Here is a 13581-nt window from a genome sequence, read left to right as displayed (position 1 = left end):
TCAGCCCGACCGCCTTCAGGCGCCGCCGGTCCCTTGCCGCCGACTTGGCGGCTGACGCGAGAGCCGGCGCGCCAGAGGTGTGAGATCGAGGCAGCGAGCAGGGGGCGGGGAGGCGGGAGAGCGTTAGGGGCACGTGAGGGCGTCTCGGCCAATGGCAGGGCGCCGTTGAGGGCGGCGGGGCGGGGACGGAGGTGGGGCGGGCGGCGGGGCGGGGCGGGCTGGGGAGGGGCGGGGCCTGCCGGGGGCGGGGCGGAGAGACGCCGCCGCTGCCGCCGCCGCCGCGGCTGCCGCAGCTTCTGGGCGCTGGGAAAGGGGAAGCGAGGGCGAGCGGGCGACTCAGTCCCCGGGCGGCGGCAGCGGCGGCGGCGGTGGCGGCGGCGGCGGCCGGGACGGGGGCGGTGCTGAGGGGGCCTGGCGGCGGCGGGGACGGCGGCCCGCACCAGCCATGCCGAATAAAAGCAAGAAGGAGAAAGTGAGTCCTGGGCCCGGGCGGCGGGGCGGGGGCGGGGCGCGGGCCGCGCGGGGGGCGGGCAGGGAAACTGCCCGGGCGGCGGGGCGCTGAGGGGCCTCTGGCCGCGCGGGGGTCCCCGAGGGGGCGTCTGGGCCGCGGCGGGGCGGGCCTGGGGCGGCGCCGGGGTGGTTGGCGGGCGGCGCACCTGCGGGGGCAGGGGCTCCGGGGCCCTCGGGAGGGAGCCCTGGGCACGGGGCGACGGAGCGGGGTAGCCCCCGCGTGGTGCCTGCGCGCAGCCTCGTGCTGCTCGGAGGGACGCTCCAAGGCTCGGACACCCTGGGGTGCTCCGGGCGGGCGGGGACTGTGTGCGGGCGAGCTGCGTTTGCCGGGGGCGGGGGCCGGGTTTGCCCCAGGTGCAGCGCCATAGAGTTTCCGTGTCACCCGCCTGCTGCTTGGCGGGGGGCGGGGCAGCGAAAAGGTTCCGAAAGCCAGGAAGGCTGTTTAAAATTGGACTCACCCTTTTTCTGCTTCAACCCCAAATCCAGATCGAGAGCACGAGGAGGATCTGAGTGTCGGCGGGGCGGGTAGGGGGAGCATCGCAGTGTCGCATCTCTCAGCGACATGGAGGAAATTGGTGGTGGTGGTTAAAACTATCAGAAGTCCTCGTTAAATTGTATAAATCAATTTAAAATGTGCATTTGGTTTGTTGGAAGTTCAGCAGTCTAAAAATTGAGACGCCTAATTGATTTTGCTTCATTTTCCCCAGGATTCAGCAAAAGCAGGAAAGAGTGGAAAAAGTTCGAGAGAAGGAACAGACACGGTAGAATCGGAGGTAAGTCTTCTCAAGTATTCACATTCTGTTTTTCATGAGTACATTTTAAATTAAGAAAAACCGAGGGTGATAAAACTTAGTCTTCTTTGTTTCCCTATGTGAGATTTGTGTGTGTGTGTGTGTGTGTGGCATCTTTCATATCATTGTATTTTAGTTATTTAGGTATTTAACATTCCACTAGGGAATAATATGAGAATTTTCGTGAAAGTTGTGGAGCTGGTGTTCTGAAGTTCATTCACATTCCCCCTTGACCTTGGCAGCTCTGGACTTGAGTTCCTTTTAGCCTTAGGTTCCTGCCTTCCCAAGCTGCCCAGTCCCTTGTTGGGTGGCTCGTTCTGTCTTCTCCATCACTCTTTTTCCTTCCTGCAGCCTCGGCGGCTGCTGGGGAAGCTATCCTAGGCTAGGGCCTTTTTTTGTTGATGCCTGGTCTCTGAGCCCCTTTCCCTAATAGTGTTGATATTTTTTGGTTGATCTAATTTTGGTGTTTTTGTACAATTTTTTACCATCTTTCACATTCTCTTTCTCCTTCCCTTTCTCCCTCTTTAGCATTGTCCGGCTCTTAACTTTTTTTGCTTCTTGGCTTCTTGCCCACTTGAGGAAGTGCTGGAATGCTCATTGAAGATTGCGTTTACTGGGTGGAACTGTCATTCCTTGACACTGTTGTGCTGCGAGAGGATTTGCACCGTCACCACTTACTTTTGCCTTCTCTGCCTTGTGACTAATGGTCCTTGAACTAGAGCAGCTCGGGCTAAAGGTCCAGGCAGCTGTGGGGAAGCAGACAGAGCTAATAAGCCTTCTTAAGTCAGATGATAGCAGAGAGACACTGCTTAATTTAGTGTTGTAGTTTTCCAGAGCGGGATCATTGAGGTCCCTGGTCTTATCACAAATGACATTAATTTGCAAGTGTCAGACCCCTTCCTGTCTGCCAAATTGAAAAGAGTTGAATTCTGTTGGGGGAAATGCAGTTAACTGGTGATTATCTGTAGCAGCCGCTTCATAGCCCCAGGTTATCTTTCCTCTAGTGAGATGTATCCTAAGCCTGCCTCCCTTTTTAGCAGCTGGTTTATCCCAACAAATCTGCTGCCCTCTCAAAAGAAAACAAAAACAAAAACAGAAGCAACAATTTTTACCCTTGCTTTATTGCAGATAATCACATTTTACATTCTTACATTTGACTTGCTTACTCATGTCACCCTTTTGATTAAATTGATATAGATGAAATTTATTAGCTCTTCAGAGGGCTGTATTATTTGTTGGTTGACCTTTGATTACAACTTCTAAGATTTCTGAATGCTCCTCAAACCTTTCTTGCTAACTTGCCTGTCTCCTCTCACTGTTTGGGGCACAAAGGAATTCCACTGTGTATGTTTTCATTTATTCCCGTTTTAGTGGAAAGACATAGTCAGAGATGGGTGCGATTAGGTTTGAACCTAAAAACGCCATCAATAGTTGGAGGATCCCCACCATGCTGCAATGTAGAACACCTATGTTTAGTGTACACTGCCAGGGGCCTAAACCTTCATCGCTGTGGCATGCAGTGTCTGAATGTGAAACCACACTTGTCTTTTTGTATTTTTTTAGTGCTGCTGTCTTAAGAGCTGGAGCTACAGAGTTTGAAATTACCACTGAAAAATGCTGAAATGTTGGGCCCTGCAGTGCTTCCTCGTAAGGACACCAGAGGCAGCAGGGCATGCCACGTGGCAGATCATTGTGTAAACTATTTTGAGATTGACGCCTTCGGTGCATGTGAACTTTGAGTTGACCCATGCTCTTTTATTGTTGGCTTTTTCTCCTTAGGCTTCATCTTGCTTCTTACTTCTAGTTCCACCCACTTACCAAATGTGATTGACTCATGCAGGTGAATTAAACCATCACTACACTGTTTTTTTCTCTCCTGTCTCTCGGTGTTACTCTTAATTTGGATATTTCAACCTGAACGATTCAAATAGGTTTGATATTCCTATGCCACTTTTCAAGCCTTATAATACCACATCCCCTGCACAATCGGCAGTTACTCAGATTTTCCTGTGAATTCACCTCCGTTTGGACAGTTAGAAAGTTTGGGGCTTCAGAGCCTCAAAACAAAATAATGGGCAACGTGGACCAATGCAGGGCAGAGTAGCCAGAAGGTTTGGGAAATAATCCTCACAGAGAAAGCGTGAAAGAAGTTGGCCCAAAAGCTGACTTAACCTAAAAGTTGACTTAATACACCACTTCAAGGTGGAGAGGGTGGTCCCTGTAATACAATCCTGGCTGGCTGTTGTCCAGCTTCTCCAAAAAGCAGGGAGCAGCTGGCTTACATTGCAGAATTCTTCTTGTTCGGACACACGGGAGTGTTTAGCTGCCTGGATATTGTAGTCTGGAAGCTCGAGTCCTGGAATAGAGGAGTACACTGGAGAAAGGGGTGCTATAGTGGGAAGTATTTCAGCATGGTGGTTAGAAAAAAAACGCCCTTTCCGGCTTTGCTGTAAATGATGTCACCACACACAGGTGCCTCAGCTCTTGTGGCCTTGTTCCCTCATCTCGAAAATGGCTTGTTGAGGTTAAGACTTGGCCGCGCTTAACTACGTGGGAGAAGGAAGGGTCCCTGCAAGATGTGTGGCAGGTTATTATCTTTCAGTGTCACAGAATATCGTTAAAGGTTCTAACTGCTGCTGTGTGACCTTTACCTTTTTCCAGAAATTTCTATACCTTGATTGAAATGTATTGGTACGCTTTCCTTTTTTTCTCTCTCAAGTAGAAAGCTTAAGTTTTGCTTGGTGTTTATCCACACATCCTGGAAATAAGTTTCTGCACAGTTCTTGGTGCTGGTCCATTTCATAGCATGTCATTAAGGAATGAACTATAATGGGCTCATGGGTAACTTGAAGTTAGAAAATTACGTGGAGGTTGACAGGGAACTAGTGTTTGAGCAGCTGTTCTCAGTGTAGTGTTCAAGTCTGTGAAAATATAGGTAAGCAAGTTTTATGAATACATAGACTCATCGGAAATTGCTCTGAGGTTCCTGAAGTCATTACACAGGCTTCCACCTAAGTATAGTGTTTTGTTTTGTTTTAACTTGGGTACTGTTTCCACAGTTAATGTTTTTAAAAGTCTTAATGCTTTTTGTAAAGTGATTGGTGCTAAAGGCTTTATTCAAGGTTGTCCTTGTATTGGTTCTGGTCGCGTACCTTGCACATCCTGCTTCAGCTTAGTTTTTGTTTGAAAGTCTCTACGGCAACTCTTACATAATATCTATTGCTGAACTGAGGGCAGAACAGTCACCGCCAGCTTGTTAGCTTACTTTGACCTCTTCTGGCTTTAATAACTTCTCTGTTTTGATAGTCATTCCCTTTATGTCCACTGCCATTGCCCCTTTGTATTGTTAGAGAGATGGAGATTGAGCCTCACCTGAAGAAACATCAGTGCTACATAGTGGAGTAATTTTTTAGAAATTGAAAGTGAAATTTAGGCGGCAGACTTGGTCCGGTGCTTAGAGCATCCGTCTAGCACATGCGAGGTCCGCGGTTCAAACCCCGGGCCTCCTTGACCCGTGTGGAGCTGGCCCACGCGCAGTGCTGATGCGCGCAAGGAGTGCCCTGCCATGCAGGGGTGTCCCCCACATAGGGGATCCCCACACACAAGGAGTGCGCCCCGTAAGGAGAGCCACCCAGTGCGAAAGAAAGTGCAGCCTGCCCCGGAATGGTGCTGCCCACATGGAGAGCTGACACAACAAGATGACGCAACAAAAAGAGACACAGATTCCCGTGCTGCTGACAACAGAAGAAGCAGACAAAGAAGACGCAGCAAATAGACACAGAGAACAGACAACTGGGGCGGGGGGTGGGTGGTAGAGAGAAATAAATAAATCTTTTTTTTTTAAGTGAAATTTAAAAATTATTTATTACTCTCTCTAATAATAACATACCCATTACATGTTAGCACAAACACCATTTTTTTTTAATGAAAATATAACTTTTCTCCACAACATTTTTGTCTTTGGACTCCTAGTCTCTGCAACAGGTTTTAACCTGAATACGTTGGAGGACAGTACTACTCCTTTTACTGGTAAGTGCATTTTTCTGAGAGCGGTCCCAGTTAGTGCTTCTCCAAAGGCGAGTCCCTGACTCCCCCATCCCCAGATCAGAACCCAGTGTCTTGCTGAATTCTGGCTCTCTGGCTTTCTTTGGGGGTCTTTCGTGCCACCTTTCCCACCGTTCTTTTCCCAGCTTTCTTCAGACCACCCTAAACTGGACTCCAGGGAGACCTCAAAGAGAACCCAAAGAATTTTGTTTTGAAATTAACAGACAACGATTATATAGATAGCGGCCTCTCCTGCCTCTGCTCGCTCCCCAGGTTCCCTCCAGCCCTCAGTGTCACCTTTGCCCAGAGCCCAGGTGGGTGGGGAGGCTAAGGCCTTTGAGATGTCACCATGGGGAGGTGGCTGCCTCCAGCTCCCACTCCGTGCTGGGTCCCCGGCTGGTGGCTCACGAGAACCACTGCCCTGGCCCAGGGTCTCCCCTGGCACTGGTGACCCTTGGGGCCGGCTCTTCCGTCGGCGGGGCCGGCCCTCCTGTTGGCCTGGCTGGCCCTCATGTTGGCGGGGCCGGCCCTGGGCTTTGGAGGCTGTTTGCCTGTTCCTGGCCTCTACGCACAAATGCCCGTAGCACTCCAGCCCTTCCAGTGGTTGACACCCCAAAACTGCTCCAGACACTGCCATGTGGGTCGCAGAGGATGGACCCGTCGGGGTTGAGGACCTCTGCTCTGAAGAGACCCCTGTGTGGAGCGTGTCCGTTTGCTTGCCAGTTGGCCTGGTGCATGGGCATCCCAGGCTGGGGCAGCCACCTCAGCCGTTTGGGGCTCAGGACCCTTTTGTTCTCCAAAGAGCTTTTATTTATGTGAGTGATACTTTCATATTAGAAATTAAAACGGAAACTTAAAAATATGTTTTAGTTTTGTCTACTAACATTGAAACACCCATTAAATGTTAACGCGAAAAACACATTTTTATGAAAAATAGCTGTCTTTTTTAGAAAGTTCACTAGGAAGAGTGGCATTGTTGTACGTTTTTGCAGCTCTTTAATGCCTGGCCTAATAGAAGACAGCTGGGTTCTCAAAACTGCTGCACGCGTTCTGTTGTGATACCACAGGCTGTGCAGCATGTGTACAACTCCTTGAAATGAAATTTGAAAGGCAAATAATGCCTTAGTATTACCTTGAAAGTAGTTTTGCCCCCTTGGCTCTTTCCTGCTCTTTCCAGACCACATTCTTGAGAACAGCCGTTTTAGAATGCTCTTCCTAGCAGCTTCTCCTACTGCCCTGCTGAATCCTTGCATCTATTGGCCCTGACTCAGGTTCGCTTGTTCTGAAACTTAAGGGAAGCGTGTTCTCTGCATCTCGGGCCATAGTTTTTCCATCTTTTGAATTTGGACAGCAGTTACTTGCTCTGCCAATTGCCACTTACACTGCCTTGGACCACCTTTATTTGCCTGTGATTTTTCTCCCTCTGTAGATGATTAAGTCCTGGAGGACAGCAGGGTAACTTTGCTCTTCTTTGTGTTTCTTACACGTTACTATGTGGAGTCCAGAAGTATTTCGTTGGAAGATTTTAAAAGTGCTTGGGAAGGAGAACTCCAAATCACTTAGGTTGCTGATTTTTCTGATACTGTAAATCAGCAAAAGAAAAATCTCTTTTGTTGAGAGACTTATTTCTTTATCGCCTTTTTGATCCTCGTAGGGAATTTTCATTCAGTATGGTTTGTTTTTTAAAAAAACCTTTATACCAAAGCAGAAGATTGTGGTGTATAGATCCTTTTCTAACATCTTGTCTGAAAATTTTAAAAGAGAAGTATCATGTTTTTGTTTTAAATTTGCATTTACTTCTTTACTACCAGAGGTCAGTGGTAAAAGCTATAGTTTCATAAAATCTTGTTTTAATTAAAACATTTCCAAGTAGTAGTACCATTTTTTTTCCGCACCCCCCCGCCCCCTGTTGCCTACTCTCTGTCCATTCACTGTGTGTTCTTCTGTGTCTGCTTGCATTCTTGTCAGCAGCACCAGGGATCTGCATTTCTTTTTGTTGCATCATCTTGCTGTGTCAGCTCTCCGTGTGTGCGGCGCCATTCCTGGGCAGGCTGCGCTTTTTTCGTGCTGGGCAGCTCTCCTTATGGGGAGCACTCTTTGCACATGTCCCTACGTGGGGACACCCCTGTGTGGCATGGCACTCCTTGTGTCATCAGCAATGCGCGTGGGCCAGCTCCACACGGGTCAAGGAGGCCCGGGGTTTGAACCGCAGACCTCCCATGTGGTAGGTGGACGCCTTATCCATTGGGCCAAATCCGCTTCCCGAGTAGTACCATTTAACTAAAAGGTTTCCACATGATCTTTGCTGCTTTATGTTTCTTAATTTAAATTTATTTGGGGACATGTTCTCAGTAGACATAACTACGTGTCTGTGTCTGTCTTGAGAGTCTCTTGTTATGGGCAAGCAACTGTGTTGAGCATTGGGGAAGGTAAAAAGAATAAATAATACATAAGAATGTAAGTATTGACTCTCGTTGTTTAGTGAATTGGAACACTTGTTGCTTCTGGACATTGCTTGCTCTGGGAAGTAGCTTGGCCCCCTCCTAGTCATGCCTGGAAGGCTGACGTGCTGGGGTAAGATGGTGCACCTTCCTGTGAAGAGCTCCTGAGAGGGGGAGGGGTATCCAAGCCCATAGAGGAGAGTCACTGAGCTGTGGGGTTCCAGAAGGCTGTTGGACCTAGAGTCGAACCTCATCCCCTGAGATGAGTCAGCGTTCCTCTCCCTCTTTAGTAAAAACTCCATTACATGATACAGAGTTCTAGAAAGAGCTTATCAAGTGACTTAGATGAAATAATCTGCAGTTTATTCAAGCACACTCATGTCACAGCTGCAGAGGGAGCTCCAACCTTGGCCTGCTGAGTCATGGCTTCCACCTGCCTGCCTGGGGGTGCTGGTCGAGTCACTGTGCCTCCATGGGAAGCATGGCATGCTTTCCTAAACCACGGGAAAGGCATGATAAACCATCTCAATGATAAAAAGTTTCTGATGTTTTCTTAGACATTGGGGGTCTGCCAGCAGTAAGGTACTGGCATGGCTGGCTTGGCACCATCATTACATTTAATTCTCTTGCATCTTCCATATCAGTGTGTGTGTTAAGCAAATACTTCCCGGTGTTCTGCTTCTGGTCAGGTTAGAGAACGTCCACTGCCATGAAGGGGTGCTTCTCAGATCACTTTGTCATCCTAGTTTTCACCACCTGGGGGAGTGGGAACAAACCTGGAAATCCAACTCTAAGGAGTAAAACCCTTTATTAGTTTGAGGATATTAAAATTTCCTCCCTCATATGTATGTTTTCTTTTTAAAAATGAGGTTTAGCATGCCTCTACAGGAAATGTTTCAGACACCTGTAGCCTAGTGATATTTGCCCCGGGGCAATATCAGAGTGCCTAGGAGCTCTGAAGGGGTGAGGCCTGTGCGGTATGAGCCAGTAGCCACAGGAGGCTATTTAAATTTAAATGAATGAAAATAGCATGCAGTTTAAAGTTAAGTCCCTCAGCTGCACTGGCCACATTTCAGGTGCTCAGTAGCCACTTGTGGCTAGTGGTTCTGAATTGGACCACAGAATCAGCTTGTTTCTGGCTTCTCAAGAAAGTTCTATTGGACCACACAACATTAGACCTGGCAGTGTTTTCCAGAACAATTCTCATGTAGTTAATTTAATTTAATTTAATTTAATTACCTATCAGTCTTAATATAAAATGTCAAAGTTAAGATTATACATAATGAAAGAAGAAATATAAATTGGTAAAAGAGAAGGAAGTAAATAAGAAGAAAAGAAGCACAGCGATGGGATGGGAAGGAGCCGTTACCCCTTGGTCCATGACTGGCTACGTTCTCCAGGACCACCACAATGGGCCCCCGGGCTCCGAGAACTCCTTCTCATTCCCCATAGGAGTATAACCTAGAGGCCAAGACATCCTCACATCCTTCCAGTCCTTCTAGGCTTTCTTCTGAAATATTTATTTTTTGTCAAAACACACATTAAAAATATAAAACAGTGTACAAGCCTGAAGTTTCCCATTTGCCTTCTCTGGCTGTTCTGTGGCTCCCCAGTCGCCCGGCTCTTCTGGGTGGAGGGTGGGCTGTCAAGTGAACCCCGGGGTTCAGAGCTGGGCTTTGTCTGCATTAGCCCTGGTCCTGGGTGACTTGACTGCTGTCTGCGCTTTAGTTTCTGGTCTGTCAAGGGTGGTCACGGCACTCTGTATCTTGTCGGGAGCCAGGTGTTCACTGAGTTACTACAGTTGGCTAAATGGAGTACCTTGTGTGGACCATTGGTCCCAATGAGGACAACCAGAAAAGTCAGGGAGAACAAAAGTCGGAGGCCACTGAGGAGCCCCCAAGGTTACCCAGGACTTGAGGCCAGAAGATCCTGAGAAAAGAGGGGCTGTGGGAAGGCCCCACCTCCTGCACCACTTGTGACCTTTAAGTAATTGGGAAGGGGCTGAGAATCAGCTCAGAACCAAGGGCTGCTCCTCAGAGCGGAGGAGCTGGTGGGTTCAGGAGCTGGAGAGGCCAAATTGAGATAACTGGACATCCAGTTATGGGAAGGAGGATGGAGAATGGAGCCTGATGCTCAGGCAGGTTTCCCCTAGGCATTCTCTGAGTTCTAAAAGTGCATGCGGTGAGAGGCTAAGAAGCTAAAAAGAAGGCCTTCGAGAAACAGCCAGGTTTGGGGGGGTCTCCCAGTGCTGAGGAGGCAGAGATTGGAATTTGTGACCCACTGCGGGGAGGGATCCCTGCGAATGCTGCAAGGTCCTCTAGAAGTAGGGGTGAAGACAGTCAGGCAGGGCTTACTAGAAGACGGTGGCCCATCCTCAAGCAGATTCACTTCCAAGCTGGACGTGGGTGCTGAGGCCCACTGCACCTTGTGGAGGAAAGAGCGAGCCTGCCCTGGAGGACTCCTGTTCGGAGTCTGTAACTTTTCTGGTGGTTTGAAGCTGTCTCTACCCAGAGAACATGATCTTAAACTTAGCCCATCCCTGTGGTGTGAGCCCACTGTAAGTAGGACCTTTTGATGAGGCTCCTGCAATTGAGTGTGACTCAGCTCAGTCGGGATGGGTCTTAATCCAATTACTGGAGGCCTTTACAAGAGAATGAAATTGAGGCAGGGGGGAAAAAAACACCGGAAGCAAGAAGCTGAAGAACCAGGAGGAGAAGGAAGAGACCTGGAGAAGCTGCGATGTGACAGAGGAACCGAGGCCACTGGTCTTCGGGGAGAAAGCATCATCTTGATGACACCTTGATTTGGACATTTTCCTGGCTTCAAAACCATGAATGAATAAATTCCCATTGTTTAAGTCAACCATTTCATGATATTAACTTTAGCAGCTCAGGAAACTAAAACACATAGTGTCTAGCATTCATTAAAAAATTAGCAACCATGTCATGAAACAACACCAGATGATCAAAGACCAAGAGGAAAACACAAGGAAACAGGTGGCTTGGCTAAACTGGATATAGCTGATAAGGATAACTTTTAAATGACTGATTAATATGCTTAGGAAAATAGATGATGATACAGAGAATTTCACCAGAGAATCTGAACCATTGAACAAAAAGTCAATTCTAGAACTGAAAAATACAATCACTGAATTTAAGGACTTAATAGGTGGATTTACTAGATTAGATACATTGGAAGAGCAGGTTAGTGAGTTGGTAGGTCAGTAGAAAATGTACACACTGAAGCAAAAGAAGAAAAACAGCTTCTGTTACAGATGGGATATGTTGAAAACATCTAAACGTGTAATTGGAGATCCAGGAGAGGAGAGACAGAATGGGGCAGAATTGAATAGCTAATGACCCAGGATTTTCCAGTGCTGATTAAAAACGTCAAGTCACAGGTTGAAGAAGCTCTGTAAACCCCAATCAGGATAAATACAAAGAAGGAAAAACAAACTACATCAGGCACAGAGTAAAACCTCCAAAAACGAAAAGCAGCATAGCCAGAGGGAAAATACCTGGTTCCCTGGCGTTGTTCAGAAATTAGGTGAGAGAAGCCTGGGGTCCATTTGGTGGCTGCAGCTCTGCTCTGCCTGCTGGCCTCTGGCTGTGGTAGGCGAGGGGCTTGCCGCCCTGCCATCCGCCTGGCACGGTCACCTTGCCGCCTCCCTTCGCTGAAGCTCCCTGTGTCACCACTGTGCCTTGGCGCTCATCGTCAGCCCCGGGCAGGCCCTTGGTGCCCCACGCTTTGTCCTCAGCGCTCCTCCCACTCTGCCGCAGCTGGCAGAGGGACGATGGGTGACCGGAGCCCCCATAGACGCTGCTTTAGCGAGGCTCCTCACAGGCCAGCCGGGCCCAGCCGGGCACCGTTGTCGCGAGCTGCGGTCCTCATGAGGGGCAGCCAGTCGGCAGGAGCCGAAGGCCAGCGGAGCGAGTACCCACGTGGCACCTGCTGCCTGCCGCCGGTCACCAAAGCCACGGGACAGGAAGCGCTGCTCTCGAGGCCCTCGCGGAGTGCTGTCTGGCCCGGCAGCCCTGGCAGCCCTGGACTGCTTCTCGCCACCTGCACGTTGGCGTCGCCCTCGGTACCGTTACCTCCTGTGACCTCGACTGCGTCCTCAGCTTGTTGGTGAAAGTGGAGGGTGAGCGTATTGCTGCCATGTGGTACTCGGCCAGGGGTGTGCTTCCTTCTGGAGCTTCTGGGTCAGCCTTGGCCTCTGAAGTCTCTTACTCTGATACTATTGGGCTTGCTCAGGATTTCCAGAGTTCCTGGGCGTCTGTCCCAGGAAGTCCCGCTGTTTTTGGGGCCAGCTCTTCTGGAGCTCTCCAGCCCCCGCTCTGAGCTAAAAAGATTGTCTTCTACGCAGCTGTTGCCCAGGACCTTCGTCCCTGCATCCTGGGTTGGAGCTGCGTCGCCATCGTCGTGGTCTGCTCCGTCTTGCTGGGGTTCATTTTCAAGTAGTTCCCTAACAGGGTCCCTGAGAGGCCAACCTCTGGACTCCCTGCGTACCGCAAGGTCACCTCACTGCATTCTTCCCTCATGTACGGCTCATAGTTTGGGAACGGAATTCTCGTGTGAAAGTCATTTTCGTCAAGCATTGCTCTCCGGTCCCCAAGCGTCTGTGTGGCTGAGAGGAAGGTGGTGCCAGGCCCTGCCCGGTGACCTGTTTTCCTCTCTGGAGTCCTCGGTGATGACCCGGCACCCAATGGTGTCGCGTGCAGGTGCTTGTCTTCACGGTGCTGGACACCCACCTGGCACCTCTGACCCCAGGGCCTGCGTCCCTCCGCTCTGGGATGACTTCTTCGTTATTTCTTGGATGGTTTCTTCTGCAGTTTCCCTGTTCTGGTTTTTTGGAACTTATTGGAGTTAGATAACAAATCTTGTAACTTAGTCTCTAGCTCTTATCTTTTCTCTTACATTTTCTGCCTTGATCTTTTGTTTTTGTTTTAAAATGCTTTATTTCTGCATGATGAGTTAAATCAACCTATAATTTTTTTCTTATGTTCTTGTCCAGTTTTGGTGTCATAGTCATACCAGCCTCATACAAGGAATGGGTACTGTTCTGCTGTTTTTTTCTTTTAAACAAATCAATTTCATTGATATATTTTAATAAAGTATATAATCCATCCAAAGTGTGCAGTCAGTGGTATTTGGTATAATCACATAGCTGTGCATTCATCACTTCAGTCATTATTAGAGCATTTTCATAATTCCAATAATTAAAAAAGAAAAATAGGAAATATACCAAGGGAAAGAAAGAAACTAGACACAAGGCCCTACATATTGCTTGACTCCATTTGCCTTGATCTATTTTTTTAAAAAATACTTTTATTTAGCATGCTTTTTTTTTTTTTATACCTGCCCCCCGGTGCTTGCTATCTGCTGTTACCATTGGCTGTGCGTTCTTCTGTGTCTGTATTTTATTTTTATATATCTCCGCCCGCCCCCCCACAGCTTGCTTGTTGTCTGCTCTCTGTGTCCATTTGCTGTGCACTCTTCTGTGCTTTTTTTTTTTTTTGCTTGTCTCCCTTTTTGTTGTGTCACCTTGCTGAGTCAGCTCTCTGCGACGCTTGTGGGCCAGCCGCACTCGGCATTGCTCAGGCTAGCAGCAATCTGCAGTGTGTGGGCGAGCCTGCCTTCACAAGGAGGCCCTGGAACGCGAACCCAGGGCTTCCCATATGGTAGACAGGAGCTCAGCGGATTGAACCACAGCTGCTTCTCTTGATCTCTTTTTTAATAGATTTCCTTGGCTTTAACTTTCAGCTCTTCAATTGAAGTTTTTATTTCAGCAAGCA

The 13581-nt window shown here is 48.7% G+C and overlaps 1 protein-coding gene across 2 annotated transcripts in view; it reads left to right on the top strand.

Annotated features, from left to right (window-relative positions):
- Positions 1–253: 253 nt before the first annotated feature.
- Positions 254–13581, top strand: part of PPP2R5C (protein phosphatase 2 regulatory subunit B'gamma) — a 183281-nt gene continuing 169953 nt past the window's right edge. The window contains exons 1-2 of one of the 2 annotated variants that reach the window (XM_058291566.2): positions 254–472; positions 1218–1283. In XM_058291566.2, the coding sequence (XP_058147549.1) occupies positions 446–472; positions 1218–1283 (93 nt within the window). In that variant the 5' untranslated portion in view covers positions 254–445. The remainder of the gene's footprint in view (positions 473–1217; positions 1284–13581) is intronic. The other variant, XM_058291558.1, reaches the window with a different exon arrangement.

The sequence above is a fragment of the Dasypus novemcinctus genome, chromosome 3 (assembly GCF_030445035.2).
Source record: "Dasypus novemcinctus isolate mDasNov1 chromosome 3, mDasNov1.1.hap2, whole genome shotgun sequence".
In the NCBI taxonomy this organism is placed as follows: Eukaryota; Metazoa; Chordata; class Mammalia; order Cingulata; family Dasypodidae; genus Dasypus; species Dasypus novemcinctus.
This window is presented reverse-complemented; position numbering and strand designations above follow the sequence as displayed.